The following is a 19,401-nucleotide window of genomic DNA, read 5'->3' as shown; positions in this document are numbered from 1 at the left end:
TTCTACTATTTCAGCCAATAATTAAATCAATGTTTATAAGAGGAATTATGGAAGGTGTCCCAAGAGTTTTAGGATTAAAACCACCCTAAGACTTGTGGGACAGCCTGTACTTCGGAAATGTCCTACTCCCTCCATTCTTCACCTCATCCTGGCCAATTTTTGTCCCTCTCCTCTTTTAAATTCTCCATAGGGAATCTACCCAACATGACAAGCTCAAGATCTCTTGAAATAAAGTAGAAACGGTCCAATGCAATGGTTAAATAGGATTCCAAAGAACTGAAGATGCAAATTGTGCCTTACCCACCTCCTGACAAAACACTGAGGGACAAATACACCCGTTTTTAGATGTCACTAATATAGCCATTAGAATGTGAGCTTCTTGAGTTTAGGAACTGTTACTTTTCCAGTTGTATCCCAAGCACTTAGCATGGTGCTTTCTTTGCACATAATGCTCCCCCCACACACATTCATTTGGGAATATATTTTACTTGACTGATTATTTTTTTACCCAAAAAAAACCAAAACAAAACGAAAAAAACCCAACCCTTTTTTCCCTCTATGGAGAAAGTGGGAGAAAAAAAATTGACAAAAAAAATGGTATGGAAACCTACAAAGCAAGAAGACTGGCTGTTGGCTACCTTTTGCTCTTACAACATGGGCAACCCACCTTTTTTTCTGGTCATATTTCTCTCCGATAAAATCCTTGAAATAACTGGGATATCACATAGGAAATGGATGGTCAGAAAAGGACATGGGTCTCTCTTACAAAGAGTAAGGATAACAAAAAGGAAGCTCAAGTTCAACGAAATATAAATGTAAGGGGGTAATGGTGACTGGAACAGGTCTGGCCAAGTGTTCCATTCTAAGGATGGCCAAGTACTTCCTCCCATGGCTACAGGACATGTGCTTCACAGTAACAGTGACTGGTTCCTTGGTTTCCATAACTAGAACCTGACAAGAGTACTGGCAACTAATTCAAGAGGAGCCATCCCCTATTTGGGCTTTAAGAGGAACCAAGAACAGCTCTACATATTCCCTCCCTGTCATTTGAACATGTGGCTTTAGGATTCAGTCATCTTTTCTTTGGACTTCTAACTGGTGAAAAGAGGATTTCTTACCCGCCACCCCCACCCCAAAGTCCTCAAGCAGTATAAGCACTAGTCAGTGAGAATTTAGGTTTCTTTAGGTGAGCTCGAGACTAGATTTCAAGGCTTCTGTTTTGTCAGTCACTGAGTATAGGTGACTGAAAAGAGATCCGGAAAACAGATGCTTTACAAGTTCAAGGAAAAAGTTGTTCTGGAGTCATTGCTGGCTGCCCACTAGGTGTTCCCTACATCTTCAACACTTCATAGAGATGATCCACCATGGCCAGGAGAAAGCTACACATTGTGTGGGGTTGAGGGTAGAAATATCTGCTCAGAAATCCCATAAAGCACATTTATTTGAAGAGTATAGTAGATCATAGGTTGTTTAATGTTTTAAGTATTTAAAGTAAATTTATGAGTTTCTCGTGTTTTGAGCAATTTTTAGTAGTTAGAGGAAAAAATACACATATACATATGTAATCAACATAGAGGTTTGCTCTTCCTCTGTCCCTCCAGAATTAAGTGAAGGCAAAGCAAAGTTCACAAATCATAAAAACTCAAAAAAACCATCTGTGATGGAACTTAGAGATGCAACTTTCTTGTTTTGCATGAGAAAACTGAGTCTCCAAGCTGGCAGCTAGCTAGGAAGTAGCAGCCTCCAAATTTGACCACAGGGCCCTGCCTCCAGATGCCAAGTTGTTTCCAGTCTCTAAGTGTAGCAAGGGGGAAAAGGGAAGAGCTATAGAACCTTAAAGAGAGGTAGGGTAGGACTCTTAGGGGATCCCTGAGTGGGGATGGGGGTGCCCAGGAGTATCCTGGTTACTCAGTGGATCCTGAAGGGTGGCAGCAGGACAACTTAGACCCTCATACATACTCTCCAGTCAAACTGTGAGCCAGGAAACTGCATTAAAGGGCCAGGAAGAGAACAAGAAGGAAGACAGGGCTGAGGAATGTGAGAACTACCTTCTGCTTCGTAGAGACAGGGCAGAGACCAGACCGATAAAATTTTGAGACTAGCAAGGAATGGTTGGATGGAATTAAGGCAGTGAGAGGAGGCAGAGACTGGCCCAGCCCTTGAACCCCAAGGACACTCTTTGATTGTCTCTACTTCAATATCTCAAGGCCAATGTGCCTTCACTGCCCCTTTCTTTGAATTTTCTCCCCTTTCCAAGCCTAATCTGCTGGCAGACATCACAGGGAAAAGTCTCACCTTCTCTGAAAGCTGAGTGGGGGAAAGTGAGGCAAGGGGCACTCTGGAGTCAAGTCTACCTGCTCTGGCAGCTGAAAGAGGTGAAGGGGGAAGGCAGACGTTGTCAGTTATGCTCATATTGCTGTCCTATCTACACTCATTACTGCTTGCTCTGGCTCCTTCAAGGAGAGACATAGACAAACATGAAGAATTATTGGCTGGTATAAAAAATGATGGTTTAATTTATAGTTCTGGAGTAGAACCATGGAAACCCACTCCCCCAATTACCGTCTCTCTCTCTCTCTTTTTTTTTACGGGGCATTAACAGTTAAGTGATTTGCCCAGGGTCACACAGCTAGTTACTGTCAAGTGTCAGAGGCTGGTTTTGAACTCAGGTCCTCCTGAATCCAGGGCTGGTGCTTTATCCATTGAACCACCTACCTCTGCTGCCCCTCCCCCCCAATTACTGTCAATTCACAGGACCCACTTTCTTTTTTCTTCTTTGGTTTGGTTTGCAGGGCAATGAGGGTTAAGTGACTTGCCCAGGGTCACAGAGCTAGTAAGTTTCAAGTGTCTGAGGACAGATTTGAACTCAAGTCCTCCTGAACCCAGGGCCAGTGCTTCATCCTCCAGGGCCAGTGCTTCATCGAGGACCCCCTTTCAATCCCAGACCTTCACTCCTCTTCCCTAACCCCAGCTAAAAAGGGTCTCTTTAGTAAGCCCACTACAGTTGCAGACAAAGCCTAGCTGTGACCAAGGGACAGAAACCATCTCCAAGAGTTAACTGTCCATGGTTTTATAATCTATCCCCTCCCAGATATCCCAAGTTAGGCCACTGATAGGATTTAGGATCCTAGGAGGGTGCTTAAAAGTAAAAGGAATTACTGGAGATCCCAAATTGAGGTCATCACACAGCTCCTACTTGACACCTTGGGTAATACTTGAGGAAAAATTTCTTGGCTAAGTCCACAGTGTCACCCTGAGGCTGGGTGGGGAACTTCTCCCTCCCCAGTACAAAGTCCTGCCCCAACAGCAAGGCTTCATTCTCAAACTGGCTCTGGTGGAAGGGGGTGCCCTCAGCCAGGCTCTTCACCAGCATCTCCACAAAGAGCTTCCATCGGGGGGCATAGTAGCCGGCTACCAAGCCGGCCAGTTGCTTGTTGGCATAGTCTAGGATGTTCCCCGTGGGTCCCCAGAGGGTCAGTTGGTAGCGGGCATTCTGCTCATAATGCCAGGCCTCAGCCTCACTGACAGCCATCTCTTGGGCCTGCTGCAGCCAGCTGCCCAGGAGGAAGCGCTCATCACTGGCCAGCAGCTCATCCAGGGAGGGCAGTAGGTCAAAGACCAGCAGACCACCAGCAGTGAGCAAGGCCGGCATTGCCCCCGCCTCAAAGGCTGTCCTGAGCTCCCCATAGTACAGGCTCACCAACTCCTGGGCCACCTGCCTTGTGACGTCCAGCAGGTCATAGCAGAAGGCAGGGCTGGAGGCCAGCTCTGGGGCTGCTTCCAGCAGCAGCCTCCAGGCCTCAAACAGGTCACTGCGGTTATACCAGACAGAAAAGTCCAGGTGAAGGGATGGTCGCTTCACCAGGGGGCTGTGGTTGTGGCCAGTGCACAACGCACCAGAACAGTTGTAGACACTTTGTAGCAGCAGCCTCCAGGCAGCTTCTGCACAGGAGTGGGCAGTCCCGTACCTCTGGGCTGCAAAGCCTGCTACCCAAGCCCCTAGGTCAGCCAAGGGATCCTTCCTCCAGCCCAGCTCAGCCATCAAGGCATAAACGACTTCATTCTGGTTGATACCTTCTGGGACCATGCCCGTACCCACAAAAGTGGAGTTGGGAAACAGACGGGCAGTGGAGGGGCCCCTGTTCACAGCGTCCAAGGCTCCAAAAAGTCCATGGTTCCCCCCAAAATTGTGCAGCATGCACCAGATGAAAGGCTGCCCATAGAAGGAGTCGGTGTGGGAGTAGACAGGATGGGATTCAGCATAGAGGTCCAGGATGAGAAGGCGGCCAAGGGGCACAGCCTGCAGCACAGCCTTCACCTGGGGGGGTTTCCAGAAGTTTGGCTGGTGTTGAAAAAGCCAGCCTTGGAGCAGCCACACAGCATCAGTGTCCACTGTAGGAATAAGGGTTGGAAGAAGGGATTGCTAATGAGAGGAGGAAAACACCTGGGTCTCTCCCAAAGGGGACCCCAAACCCAAGAAAGGAAGTTACAGCATCAGGATCCATGACCACGCACCCTATGGAACCCTCTGACACTGGACCAACACATACCCAGCCCCACTTCGGTCTCATCACCTCCACCTCTAGGGAACCTCAGGATCCCTGGCCCTAGTCAGTCACCTAGCAAGCCTTTAGGAAGAGCCTACTATGTGCAAGGGTCTGTGCTAAGTGCTGGACATAAAAATAAAGGGGAAAAACTGGCCTTGTTCTCAAGGAGCTCACAGTCTGATAGGAGAGACAAGATAGAAATAACTATGTACAAACAAGACATAGACAGGATCAAATGGAGCTAATCAGCAGAGGGGAGACACCAGTATGAAGGGAATTCTGGAAAGCTTCCTGTAGAAGGTGAGATGTCAGCTGGGAGCCAGGGAGGGGCACAGGAAGAGAACTGTAGGCATGAGGGACAGCACAGGGTCTTGCACAAGAAATAGCAAGAAGGTTGGTGGCAGTGAATCACAGAGTAAATGTGATGGAGGGAGGTATAATTTGGCCTGAAAGGGGCCTGGGGTGGGGGTGGGAGGAGGTGTATAAGTCAAAGAATGTTTAGAGCAGAACCAAATCTATTCGATTCTGGAGGTGATGAGTACCACAGGAGCAGACTGAACAAGAGGTTAACATGGTCAGACTTGGACACCAGCTGAATGCCAGCAGACTACTGAGATAGTCCAAGTGTGAAGTGAAGAGGGCCTGGATCAGGGTGGTGGTAGAGGAGAGAGGGATGGGACAAAGTGACAGGATTTTGGCATTTCAGAGTGAGGAGTTGAGGATTGCACTGAAATCCTAAACCCAGGATGGGAAGAGCCTTGAAAGAAACAGGAAGTTAGGAAGGTGTGTGTGTGGGGAGGGGGGATTGGGGAATGAAAGACAACAATGTGTTGTAAATATGTTTCCTAGTTCTCATATCTATCTATCTAGATCTATATCTATGTCAATATCTGTATCTATAGCTTCCTTGGACGGGTTGTGCGTAAGACGTTTACGGGCTGTCCAGCTGCTGACGTCCAATAGGTATTTGGACATGAGAGACTGGAAGTCAGCAGGGAACTTGGGGCAGGACACATGGATCTGAGAATGATCAATAGGGAGACAGATGGTAGGTGAATCCACAGGGGCTGACAAGATCACCAAGTGAAACTGGCACAGAGAGAGAAGAGAAGGCAGCCCGTGGGACAGCCAGGGTTAGGAGGTGCGACCTGGACAAAGCTCCAGTAAAGGAATTTTACTGGAGGGATCTGACAAGTAAGAGGAGAAGCAGAGAAGAGCTGTGTCACACAAGCCCAGAGAGAGGGACTGTCTGGAGAGGAGCAGGGGCCAAAGTGGGAGAGGCTGAGCATGGAGAAGAGACCAGCAGCTCTGGCCATTGAGGGGCCACCGGTGACACTGGGAGCAGTGTCAGCTGAAGGCCAAGGTTAGAAGCCAGACCACAGAGGGTAGGGCAGGAGAGCAGAGACACTAACTGCAGGCAGCACCTCAAGGGGAGGGGGAGACGGGGAGGAGAGTTATCAGTCACTGAGGATCAAGTGAGGGCTTCTGAGGATAGTTTGGAGGCAGCAGGGAAGCAGCCATTAGCCTGAGAAGCTGAGGAGTGAAGAGGAAGATGCAGGGTGGAGAGAACAGGACCCTTTTCTCTGGGAGGGAACAAAGGTTCCAGATGACAGTGAGCAGAGGGAGTCAGGAGGCCCCAGCTCCGGCCTGAGCCTCATCACTCCGTAGCTGTGGGACCTCAGAAGTCACCTCCCCATGTACAAAATGGAAGGGTGGGACCCTTAGTGGTCACACAGTCAGTCAGTGCTGGAGCCAGACTGCATCAAGTGCATTCTGATTCTGACATTTTGCAATCAATCTGATCTCTGAGCCAGGGTTTGAGAGGGGGACGCTTGTAGAGGGCTGTAAGCTCTGCAAAGCACTTGACATACATGATCTCACTGGGGCCTCTCAATGACCCCCGGCAGTAGGGCTATTGTTATCCCCATTTGACAGATGAAGAAATGAGGCTCTGAGAGATTTAAGTGGTTTGCCCAGGGTCACTCAGCTGGTAAGGATCTGAGGTGAGAATGGTTCACAGTCACAAACAGCAGGCCCTCCCCCTGCACCCCACACATGCCCCCAAACTAACTCTCATTTCCTTGGCTGACATCCCCCATCTCCCCATCTCCCTTCTTTGTCTGATCCCTCCCAGGATGTCCACCTCCCTCGGCCACCCTCAGCACCTTGCCCTGCTCACCTGCAACCATGGCCTCATAGACGGCAGCTGTGGCAGCAGCCAGGTAGGCTGGCTCAGAGGAAGGCGGCTCCATTTCATTGAAGGTGTCAGCACTGTAGATGTGGTCAGTGCCAAAGTCCTGGGTCAGCTCCCTCAGGAAGAGGCTGCCCACAACTGGGAACAAGGGGTCTTCTGGGGCCAGGAGGTAGGAGCAGGAGTAAGTGCAGTTGAAGTGGCCCCACATGCCCAGATGTGTGACATTGGCCTGAGGGAACACCCTTCCAGGGAAGGAAGAGACGATGGTGGGGGGAGGATGATGGAGGAGGGGTGAATGGCAGAGCCCAGAGAGGCAGGATCCTATTGATGAAGGGGAGAAACTTGGGCCAGGGAACCTCCCATCCCTACACAGAGAGCCTGTGAAGGGGACCCCAGAGGTCAGTGACCTTCCCAGGAAAGAAGTGGGGCATGGGGGGAAGGGGTTGTTCCTCTTCACACCTTCACTACACCTCTACACACTGGCTGCTTCTTTGTGTCAGTGTCTCCTCCTTCAGGGATTAACCGTCAGAACACAGTAATGGGTTGTAAGCTTTTGGTGACATGCACCTCCTCGGGCAGCCTGGTGTGGCCTCTAGAGGCATCCTCACAATAATATTGTCAAATGCATGACATAACATACATAAGGTTACAAAGGAAACAGACTCTATGAAAACACAACGATCAAAATGCTAAAACTGGGGCAGCTAGGTGGTGCAGTGGATAGAGCACCAGCCCTGGAGTCAGGAGTACCTGAGTTCAAATATGGCCTCAGACACTTAACATTTACTAGCTGTGTGACCCTGGGCAAGTCACTTAACCACAACTGCCTCACTAAAAACAAAACAAAACAAAACAAAATGCTAAAACAAACAAAAACCAAACCAATTTCGAGGAGCCCAGGGCAAGAACCCCCAAGTAGGATGATCACCGTTTTTTGGAACAATGTTGTTGATAAAATAACTCTCTCTAATGTTGTCACAAATTTATAGCCAGAAACATATGATACTTCGTGGAGGCAGGAAGGCTGGGGAGAACCTCAAGGCAAGAGATCCCAGGAGTGACCTCTGTAACAAGGGCTTCTTAAGAGTTCCTTAGGGGCTCATGGGTGTAAGGGAAAGATGGCTGGGCCTGGAGTCAGGGTTCAAATCCTACTGCAGACACTTATATCCCCAATCATCTTACAGAAGAGAGGAGGTGCATGATCTATATGCTGTTTGTCTTCTCCTCAGAACACAAGCTCATTTCCGGTAGGGATTGTTTCATTCTTTGCACTTGCATCCCCACCACCTAGTCCAGCACACAGTAGGTGCTGAACTGCCTAATCAAGAAATATCTGATAGATTGGCTGATTGAGTGAAGAAGCCCAAAGGAGGGAAGTGACTTTTTCCAATCCACACAGCAGACTTGAGACTGGGATCCAAGTCTTCTGACCCCCTAAAGTGGTTTTTAAAACAACGACCCTGTGGAGCAGTGGAATGAGAGCTGGGTTTGGAGCCAAAGGAATCGAATTCAAATCCCAGCTTGGCCACTTCCTCCTCTGTGACCACAGACAAGACACAACTTCTCAGGGCTTCCGTCTAATCAAGCAACAAACATTTCTTAAGCATCTACTCTGTGTTAGATGGTGGGATACAAAGACAAGTGAAACATGCCTGCCTCCAAGGGGCTTACAGGCTAATCCATTCAGGTCTAGACACACAAGGCAGAGACCAGGCCATCTTGGGGGGAAGACACTAGCATTTCCCTGGGGGCCAGGGAGAGAAGACCTTCAAAGCTCCCTCCACTTCCAAATCTATGCACACTGCTGGAAACAATACAGGTCTTATTTCTACCATTTTACAGATTGCAAAATGCATGCTCAGAGGGAGGGAGGGACTTGTGAGCTGCCCAGAGTGACTAAACCTAGGTTTCCTCTTTTTTTCTATCATGTTACATTTTTTTCCAGAGAAAGGCACTGGAATGCCTTGTCCTCCAAATGGGGTATTCTAAGGTAATGAATTGAGTCCTGGAAGGGACGAACAGTCCTTACAGGCTGTCTGGTCTACCCTCCTGAGAACACAGAAGGGAAAAGGAGGAGTGGAAAGATTAAGGGACTTGCCCAAGGTCACACAGATGATCAGGATTCAAACCCAGGTCTGCTGACACCACCTTTAGCATGCTCTTACTGCCTTTCCTAGACAGGACCTTTGAATCATGCAGAGACTTACCATCTGTGGTCTTGCCTTGCTCTCACTTGGTAAACTCACCTAGTAAATGCCTTGGGGACATGGCCTGCAAACGCAGGAAGCACTGGCTTCATCCCAAAAGATCTCATCCTCTCCAGAATCCGGTACTGGGGAGGCAAAGGGAGGGTCAGGATCATCAGGAACCCCTTCACTCAGCCCAGGGAGGCCTCCTCTCCACTGCCCCATTACCTGCAGGTAAGATTGCTTAAGGTGCCAGGAGGAGGTCAGGGGGCCACCCCAGGTGTGCAGGTTGCCCATGCGCCCCCATGCCAGGAAGGCTGGGCCAGTGAAGTACTCATCTATCTCTGTCTCATTCAGGCCTAAAGTCAAGTACACCTGGAGAAAAGGGAGATAACAGCATGAACAAGACCTGTGCAGGTTATGAAGTCACCTCAATGCATACTTCAGTTTATCCTCATCCCCCTTTGACTGAGAAGAAAACTGAGGCCTGGGTCTGGTGGGAATCTTCTGACTCCTAGTCGTTTACCTTTCCAAAGATCCCAGAATGTCCCTCACTTGGCCCCTCCCAACATATATTTGGATATCTAAGTGAGGCATCAACCAGACCAAGTTAGAATTAGACTCATGGGGGCAGCTGGGTGGCTCAGTGGATAAAGTACCAGCCCTGGATTCAGGAGGGCCTGAGTTCAAATCTGGCCTCAGGCACTTGACACTAGCTGTGTGACTCTGGGCAAGTCACTTGCCCTTGCTGCCCCACCAAAAAAAAATGTCATTAGAATTAGACTCATGGAATGACAGGGCTGGAAGGGACCAACTAGTCCAATTCTTTTTACAGAGAAGGAAACTGAGGCCCGGGGAAGTGAAATAATTTGTTTTCCTCAAAATAGATGGGGAAGAAGAAAGGGGGGAAAAGGGGGGACAGAGAACGAGAGAAGAGGGAAGGAGAAAAGGAGGGAAAGAAAGAGAAGAAAACAGGAGAAGGAAGTCATGTGGGGGGAGGGAAAGGGTGAAGATGACAGAAGTAGAGAGAAAGAGAAAAGAGAGGGAGGAGACAAGGAGAAGGGGAACAAGGGAGAGAGCCTGATAAAGAACGGGAGGGGGAAGAGAGGAAAGAGGAAAACAGGGAGGGAAGGAGAGAGAATGGAGAAAGGGAGAGATGAGGAAAGCAGGGGAGGAAGAGAGGGAGAAGGAAGGGGGAGGGAGGGAGAAGAGACTGATAGGAAGAAGGATAGAAGACAGGGTTGAGAGAGGAAAGGAAGGAGAAAGAGGATGAGGGAGAGAGTAGGGAGAGAGGGAAAAGGGGGAGGGAAGGGGAGGAGAGGAATGAAGGGGTAGGCGAGAAGAGAGGAGTGAGAAGGGGAAGGAGGGAGGAGGGAAAGAGGGAGGGAGAGGGAGAAAGAAGAGTTAGAACGGGAAGAGAAGAGAGGAGTGAGAGAGGGAAGGAGAAGGAAGAGAGGAAGGAGGAAGAGAGGGAAGGGGGAGGGAGAGATAAGGGGAAGTAGAGAAGAGAGGGGTGAGAGAGGGAAGGAGGGAGTGAAAGAAGGATGGAGAAAGAGAGGAGTGAAGGGGGCAGCTAGATGGCGCAGTGGATAGAGCACCAGCCCTGGATTCAGGAGGACTTAGGTTCAAATTTGGCCTCAGACACTTGACACTTACTGGCTGTGTGACCCTGGGCAAGTCACTTAACCCCCATTGCCTCACCAAAAACAAACAAGAGAGAGAGAGAGAGAGAGAGAGAGAGAGAGAGAGAGAGAGAGAGAGAGAGAGAGAGAGAGGAGTGAAGGGGGAAGGAGGAGGGAGGAGGAGAGAGGAGAAAGGAGGAGGGAAAGAAGTGACAGAGGGAAGGAGTGAGGAGGATGGAGGGAAAGAGGGAAGGAGGAGGGAAAAGGGGAAGAGAGGAGGGAGGCACGGGGGCGGAGGAGCGCCGGGCGAAGCTCCCCTGGGACCGCTGGCCCCAAGCCCTCTCTCCCCGGCCCGGTCCGGCCCGGACCCACCCTCCGCCAGACGGCCTCCTGCCCGACGGCGGCCAGCGCCAGGTTGATGCCGTTCAGGGCCATCCAGTCGATCTCTCGCTCCCAGCGCTCCCAGCCCCACCACACGAAGGAGTAGCTCTGCGTGCAGACGTTCTGGTAAAAGCGGTACCTGCACGGAGGGGGCGGGGATGAGCCTCGTTCCCCAATCGCCACCGCCCCCTTTCCACCGCCCCCTCCCCTCGTTACCTGTTGGGCGTGGTCTCGGTGAGCGGTTCGGGCACTGCGGGCAGCGGCTCGGGCAGGCGGAGCTGCGCGCCCGACCAGGCCACGTGGCAGCCGCAGAAGTCGCGCAGGTAGCGGTGCAGGCCGGCCGCGGCCGCCACGCCGCTGGAGCCGGCCACCCGCACGGGGCTGCCACCCCCGCCGCCACTCAGGCGGAACGTGTCGGCGCCCGGGGCCGGCGCCAGGGAGCGCTCCACCGATACCGAGAAGCCCGTGGCCGCCCGGGGCCCCAGCAGCCGCGACAGCAAGCTCCGCACGGCCGCTGCCTCGCGGGCTTCGTCCCCGGACACATCTGCCCCGGTCCCGCTCACTAGCAAACAGGCTAGAAGGGCCACTACCGCCGCTGCTGCCGCCGCCGCCATAACTCTCAGCTCCCGCGCCCCGGAGCCCAACTTTTAAGTTCCTCGACCAATCGCCTAATACTCTGGAGGGGGCGGTGCCCCTGCTGACCAATCGGGGGGGGGGGTGTCACCATTTCGTGCACGTGATATTTTGGTTTTAAGGAACCCAGCGCAGCTTCCTTCCGGCTTGGTTTTCAAGTGTCTAAAGTCTGGTCGAACTTCTGAAGCTGCGCGTGATTTATCTGCTTAGGAAGCACGAGTCACTGAGTACTTCTCTTTTGTACTTAATAACCTTCCTCCTCTTGTGGAACTAGGGGACTTAATGGTAAGATGGAACGCAGAACTTGGAGTCTGGAAAACTGAAGTTTGGCGCTGCGCAAGTCACTTAATTTCATTCACCTCATTTTTTTCATCTGTAAAATAAGGCTAACAACAGTATCTCTCCTCTCGGGTTGTTATTGATATAACATGTAAAGGGTTTTTAAAACTACAATTGCTGGCTGTTGCTACTACTCCCACCACTACTATTCTTGTATAAGTTATTTCCGTAATCAGTCAACAAAAATTCACTAAGCACCTGCTGTGTACTAGTCATTGTACTAGCCGCTGACGATGCAAAGATAAAAATGAAATAATCCCTGTACTTGTCCTATCCCCCATAAATTCTTTGAAGCCAGAACAGAGACTACGTCTTATTTTATTTTTATCATGATCGTATAGCACTGTGACTTGCCCATATGGAGAGACCTTTAACAAATGCACATGTTATATTTTATTGCAGTGCCCTCTGCTGTACTAGGCACTATGAAGTAGCTTTATGTAGAAGAAGCACTGGACATAGGGTGGACCGACTAGCTTCAAGTACCAGCAATGTCACTGAATTTTTTTTTTATAGTGACCTTGGATAAGCCTTATCATTTCTCTTAGCTTCAATGGTCTCACTTGTAAAATTAGGACTAACAATAAAATTTAGATCTGGAAGAGACTAGAAATCATCCAGATTGGTGGTGTCAAACCCAAATAGAAATAGAACCCTCAGGGCTGTATATTGACTTAGAAAACCACAAATTAACATCATCTTTGTTATATTTTAATTTATTTCGGCACGGCAGCTGGGTGGCAAAGTGGATATAGTACTAGTTCTGGTCAGGCCTCAAACACTTGATACTTACTAGCTGTGTAACCTAGGCAAATCCTTTGAACCTAATTGCAATGTCGTGGTCCTCTTCCAGAATGAAGGACAAACAACAACATTTATTTTGTGATCCAACCATTCTGGAGAGCAATTTGGAACTATGCCCAAAGGGCTATGGGGTTGTGCATACCTTTTGACCCAGTAATAACACTACTGGTCTCTATCCCAAAGAGATGATAAAAAAAGGGAAAAGGACTCACATGTACAAAAATATTTCTAGCAGCTCTCTTTGTGGTGGCAAAGAATTGGAAATTGAGGGGATGCCCATCAATTGGGAAATGGCTGAACAAATTGTGGTATATGTATGTAATGGAATACTATTATAAGAAATTATGAGCAGGCAGATTTCAGAAAAACCTGGAAAGACTTAAGTGGACTGATGCTGAGTGAAGTGAGCAGAATCAGGAGAACATTGTACACAGTAACAGCAACATTGTGTGATGATCAACTGTGATAGAGTTAATTCTTCTTAGAAATACAATGATCCAAGACAATTCCAAAGGATTCATGATGGAAAATGTTCTCTACATCCAGAAAAAAGAACAGTGGAATCTGAATGCAGATTGGACCATAATGTTTCTACTTTTTTTTTCTTTTTTGAGGTTTTCCCTTTTGTTCTGATTCTTCTTTCACAGACTAATGCAGAAATACGTTTAATGTGTGTACATATATAACCTATATCAGATTTTTTTCTGTCTTGGGAAGGTGGGAGGGAAGGGAAGGAGGGAGAAAAGTTTGGAACTCAAAATCTTATGAAAACAAATGTTGAAAACAAAAAATAAATAATTTTAGAACATTTATTTTGTTAAACATTTCCCAATTATGTTTTTTATCTGGGTCAGGCCACAGGAGTTTTGACACCATTGAGACCAACTCCCTAAATTACAGAAGAGGAAATTAAGCCCCTGATAGGTTAAGGGACCTGCCCAAAGTCAGGCAGGGAATAAATGGTAGAGCTAGAATTGAAACACACACACACAATCTCAAAATTGGAAGTTTCCTTGCATCATGTAGTCCAACCTGTACTGGAAAAAGGATCACCTCTACAACATATCTGATAAGCAGATCTTAACCAGTCCTTCTTCAAAGGTATCAAGGAGGAGCCCCACGCCTGCCTTGGTTGCCTCTGATTATTAGGAAGTGCCTAAGTCTGGCTTTGCATCTACTGTTCACTGGTCCTAGTTCTGCCCTCTGGAGCTTAGCCAAACAATTTTAGATAGAAAGGATCTCAATGGTCATCTAGTCTAACACTGTCATATTTCATTTGAGGAAATTTGTTGGGAGACATTGAGTGATTTATTCAAATTCACACAGTTTAGTTAGTTACAGAACTGGGATTTGAACCCAGGTCCTGTGAATACAAATACAACAGAGAATCCCTCTTTTATGGGAGTACCTTAAACAATTGAAGACTAGGGCAGCTAGGTGGTGCAGTGGATAAAGCACTGGCCCTGGATTCAGGAGGACCTGAGTCACTTGACACATTACTAGCTGTGTGACCCTGGGCAAGTCACTTAACCCTCACTGCCTCACAAAAAAAAGAAAAACAATTGAAGACAGCTACCATGTTCCCCCTTGTCTTCCTTTCCCTAGGCTAAACAGCCCTAGCCAGTTCCTCTTTCCCTAACCACCCCAGTCTTCCCCCACTCCACCAAGCTCATTGGAGCATGCGTACACACACACCCCTTTTCCACTGAAGCATGGGGTGCCTCTCATCATCAGAAGTTTATATATATATGTATATATATATATATATATACACACACACACACACACATACATATCTATACCACATCTCTGTGTGTGTGTGTGTGTGTGTGTGTGTGTGTATGAGAGAGAGCTGTCTAATCAAAACAGAAAATTCCCAGCGTGGAAAGCATCACCACCAATACACACTAGCAACTTTCAGCCACTTAGAGAATCCCTGAGTCACTGAGGGTTTAAGAAACTTGGCCATGGTCACAAAGCTAATATTTGTCAGAGACAGGTCTTGAACCTAGAACTTCAAACTTCAAGGATTCTAGCCACTGTAGTGTGTAGTGTATGGGCTGGCTTTGAACTGTAACTGCAGTATAAAATAATACTCCCCTACACTGAGGTAAAACCTCAGCATTTGTAGAATAGTGAGAGAGGTAGAATCAGTCACTGGATTGTGTTTGGATTCTTGACCAATCAACCTTCATTGTGTCACTACCACAACCAAGGCCTTCCTTCAAGGTATGACATGACTGAGTTAGGTGGTAGTGACTGATTTTTTTTTAACTGGACATTTGATTTAATTGATGTAGAAAACATCCATTGTGGGTAAAGAAACACCCTACGGGGGCAGCTAGGTGGCAGTAGATAAAGTACTGGCCCTGGATTCAGGAGGACCCGAGTTCAAATTCAGCCTTAGACACTTGACACTTACTAGCTGTGTGACCCTGGGCAAATCACTTAACTCTCATTGCCCTGCCAAAAAAGAAAGAAAGAAACTCCCTACAACCATTCAGGTCAACACCTGTGCTATAATTTAAGAGAGTTGCCCTGATCCCACTGAGAGGTTAAGTTACTTGCCTAGGGCCACAACAGAATTATGTTGTTGGACTTGATTCCCCCCCCTCAACCCGTTGTTCAGACTTGTTAAGCTAGTAAGCATCCACTACAGTGAGCTGCTTCTTGATTAATACAAATAAATAATAATATATCTGGGTTCTGATTTTCCCATTAAGGAAACTAAAATTCAGAGAAAACTTGCTCAAGGCAACAGGACCACCAGAAGAACCAAAGACACTGAATTCAAAAGGTCCATTCTCTTGTTATATCATTCTCTACAATCCTTCACCAGCTTGTAGGTCTTAAGAGACAGAAAAGACCTTAAAATGAATCTGTCCAACCCTTTTTTTGTTTGTTTGTTTTTAGTTTTTTTAGTGAGGCAATTGGGGTTAAGTGACTTGCCCAAGGTCACATAGCTAGTAAGTGTTAAGTGTCTGAGGCCGGATTTGAACTCAGGTCCTCCTGACTGCAGGGCCGGTGCTCTATCCACTGTGCCACCTAGCTGCCCCCCCTTTTATTTTACAAAGGAAGGAAATGAAGCTCCTTTTTTTAAAATTTTAAATTAAAAATTTTTTTTAATGAAGCTCCTTTTTGATGATTATGATCCTCCCCTCCAGGGTTAGCCCTACCTTTCCTGCCTCCTTCCCAGTGCTCTCATCCCAGCTCCCTGATACCCTGAAATACAAAATTTATGGTCACTCTTGTTATTCCTTTAGGGTCCAGCTCCAAGCACTTTGGAGGTGTCAGCTAGCAAATCTGTGCTTAAAGTGCTCTAGAGAGTGAGAGGTTCAGTCCTCTGATCCCAATTTATTGACACAGTTTAACAATTTATTTATTTGTTTGTTTTTGTTAAAGCTAGAGCTGGAAGGAACCTTAGAGATCATCTAATGATTAGATTTTAATCCAACTCCCTCATTTTATGGATAAAGAAACTGAGGCCCAGACAGGTTGAAACTTGTTCAAGGCCATACAGATGATGACAGATGGAACTTTGGCACAGGGTGTGGTATAATGGAGAGAGCCCTGAATTTGAAGAGAAAGACTTGTCCTGCATTCATATCTCAGCTTTATCACTATCTAGATCTCTCCATCTGTTACTTCCTTTGTAAGATGAGAGTTGAATTGGATGATGTATTAGGTTCTTCTCAGTTCTAAATCCTAGGAGACTATAATATACACATATATTATTTATGTATATGTGTACATATACACATACACACACACACACATACATACATATACACCTTTGTTGTCTAACCTGGAGAAGTAAATTGTTGTAAATGGTGGAAATTTTTGACTTCTTAGAAAGTGCTTAGTAGCACTGGCCATGACAAAGTGGTGGGAGAAAATGTTAGGGTCACAGAGATTTGTAATGCCCTCGAATTCCATCATCTTGTCAGTTGTCTACTTTATTTATACACAAGGCCAGTTCTGCCCCCCATCTCTTACAGTTGACAATTAGAACCTGGATCTGAGAAATGCATGAAGGAAGATGGTCTGACAGTGTATGGAGGGATGTGGACAATAGATAATAGGCTATCTTGAACTTCAGATCGTTGTTTTAGGGCTGGAAGGAACCTCTGAGATCATCTAGTTCAACCTAGACCAGTCAGAGTTTGTTTAACAGATGAGGAAATGGAAATCTCCAGAGGATAAATGATCTGCCAAGGTCACATAATAAGCAGCAGAGCTGGTACTTGAACCCAGGTTCTTAGACTCCGAACCCAGCATTCTTTTCCACTGTCTTTTAGGAGATAGTCTTGCCAAAGACTTTGGGTAAGAGGAAACTTGGTGGGAGGGGTACAGATGGGTAGTTTGCCTGGAGTAGAAGACATGGACTAGAAAGTTGGAGGTGAGCTTGATTAGGGAAAGGCACCAGTGACAAAATGGTGTAGATTAGGAAGAGTAAGGACTCTTATTCTTATGGGTGGGGAGGGTTGGCAGGTGGAATATATAGTGTAGGAGGAATAAATGCAGCTTCATACAATCCTGTCGAGGTCTCTCATGTGTCTCTGGGATTACCTGGCTCTCCTCCTCAAATGGGGGTCAAGGCCTTGTTGCTCTCTTCCTGTAGCTGCCAATCTGGATCCTGGTCCAGAAATAAGCAGAATTCTTAGGATGCTCAGCTTGCTGGGTGAGAAGGCTTCAGGTCTGGCTCATTTCCCATTCCTCCCAGGGGACTGAAAAGCTGACTTAAGTTCTAAATTTCTCTAACCAAAACTAGTCTTCTGTCTTTGCATCTCCCTATCGTATGCTTATGTGTTTTGGGAGGTCTGGTAGCGGGGTGGGAGGGAGGAAGCAGACAAATTGGAGAGAAAAGAGGTAGGAGCTGTGAGTCTGGCCAAGTAAGGAAGTAGGGGATAGGTTGCTTGCTACTTGTAAAGAACTCCTGGGCCCTTTCCCAACTACATCCAGTTCCACAGGGGAATTGGAAGAAGGGGCTTTAGAGGCCATCAGATCTGACCTCCTGGTTTTATAGATGAGGAAACAGGCCCTGGGGAAATGATTGGCCTAAGGTCACATGTTCGTGTCAGAACCAAGATGTAAATCCAAGTCCTCTCACTACAATCAGTACTCTTTCGTTGAAATCTGCTCTTCTGCCATTCTCCCCACCCCATTCCCCCCCAATTCTCAGGAAAGCTCTCAGACTAATCGGGGTGTAACCATGGGCTTCTGGGGTCCTGGCTACAATGGACTGAACGTGGGTGCATAACTTCTGGAACATGGAAGAGGGGGAAACGAGGGTGGAGAAATCTGGCCACTCCTCTAGCTTCTCTGGAGAAGTACAGTCCAACACGTGTCTTTTTAGAAAAGCAGGTTTATTGGTCAAGCTGATTACCAGGATGCAGTCACAAGAGACTACAAGCCCTGGAGCCCAAGAGAAACGGCCTCATAGTTCTGCATCTCCCTCCCCCCTCCCACTCCTCTGAAGGCCTGGCCCCCACCAGCCCATCAGCACCAAGGGACCCTGGGCCCCACCCACACCCCATCCTCCATCAACTATTTCTTCATCTCTCCAGAGGAGGAAGGGAACAAAAGGGAAAAAAAAAAAAAGCATGTATAAAAGAAGTTTGTGTCCTTAAGCTCCCTTCTCAGAAACAGCCCGGACCCCACCCCCCAACCCCACCCCTGGCTGAAAACAGCTGAATGCAATTCTACAGTATAAAATAATCATAAAGCAAGGCAGCTTCCGGAAGAAATGAAGGGGCAGGGAGCAAGAAAGGAAGAAGCGGGTATTAAGCGTTGAAGGACAAAGCCCCCAGTTCTAGGCTTCAATTAAAGAGTGTAGAGTTGAAGATGCCATCATTGGGGCTGAGCTGCCTCTGCAATTTATATCCCCAGAGGGGAAATGGGGTGAAGGGGGCAGGGTTGGCACTGGGGATACTGAAGGGAATATGGTCAAAAGTCAGCAGAGATCATGTCCTGCCAACCACAGACATTATTCCACCCCAGCCCCCACAATACAGGAGAGGAACCCCCTGGAGCAGGGAAAACAAAGTTAAAGCGGGGCCAGAATTGTGCCTAATTTGGGGGAGGGGGGAGGGAGCACTATGCAAACCCCCAGTGTCACAAATAGACTTGGGCTAGGGTGTAAATACAGATCCCCTCCCCTGGTTTCCTCTCTTCTTTGCTATCTGTCCTTTTCTGCTACACACACATACTCCATCTGTCTCTTTCTGTCAGAGGCACTTGTGCCCTGAACTACCTCCCAAACCCTAGCTAGTCATGGTTTCCCATGGCTACAACTTTCCGTTTCACTGATCCAGACACAGCTGGGCAACAAGAAATGGGGCAGGCCCTGGTTCATACTCCCCAGATGAGGGGTAAAGTTTGCTCGGATCCTCCTGACACTGTTAGGTGAGCAGGGTTGTCACAGTGGGTCTTCCAAGACAGAAAGCTTGCCCCAAATCTTGTAGCCAAGCTGGGCTTTTAGCTTGGGACTTGCCCCTTCTCAGCCCTTCCTCCAGCAGCTGGTAATGGATGTGCTGTACTCTTGGGAGCACTGGCTGGATGCCTAGTCTGTTCTCGGTGCTGCTAGGGAGGGGCATCTCTCCTCCCCTTTCCCCCAGGCCCCACCTTCCAGTTACCCATCCTCCCACACAACCATGTGTACTGTGTACGTGCCTGCCCTGCCTGCCCCGGGGTGT

General features: G+C 48.0%; 1 protein-coding gene across 1 annotated transcript; it reads right to left on the bottom strand.

The window, feature by feature from the left end:
- Positions 1–2,797: 2,797 nt before the first annotated feature.
- On the bottom strand, positions 2,798–11,554 carry LOC122752807 (alpha-N-acetylglucosaminidase-like). Its single transcript, XM_043999729.1, has 6 exons — positions 11,147–11,554; positions 10,922–11,069; positions 9,156–9,302; positions 8,988–9,073; positions 6,727–6,983; positions 2,798–4,392 (listed from the first exon to the last, which is right to left on the bottom strand). Exons 1-6 carry the CDS (start codon positions 11,542–11,544, stop codon positions 3,182–3,184), a joined length of 2,247 nt encoding a protein of 748 aa, XP_043855664.1. The 5' UTR covers positions 11,545–11,554; the 3' UTR covers positions 2,798–3,181.
- Positions 11,555–19,401: the final 7,847 nt, after the last annotated feature.

Source organism: Dromiciops gliroides, chromosome 4 (genome assembly GCF_019393635.1).
Source record: "Dromiciops gliroides isolate mDroGli1 chromosome 4, mDroGli1.pri, whole genome shotgun sequence".
NCBI classification, from domain to species: domain Eukaryota; kingdom Metazoa; phylum Chordata; class Mammalia; order Microbiotheria; family Microbiotheriidae; genus Dromiciops; species Dromiciops gliroides.
This window is presented reverse-complemented; position numbering and strand designations above follow the sequence as displayed.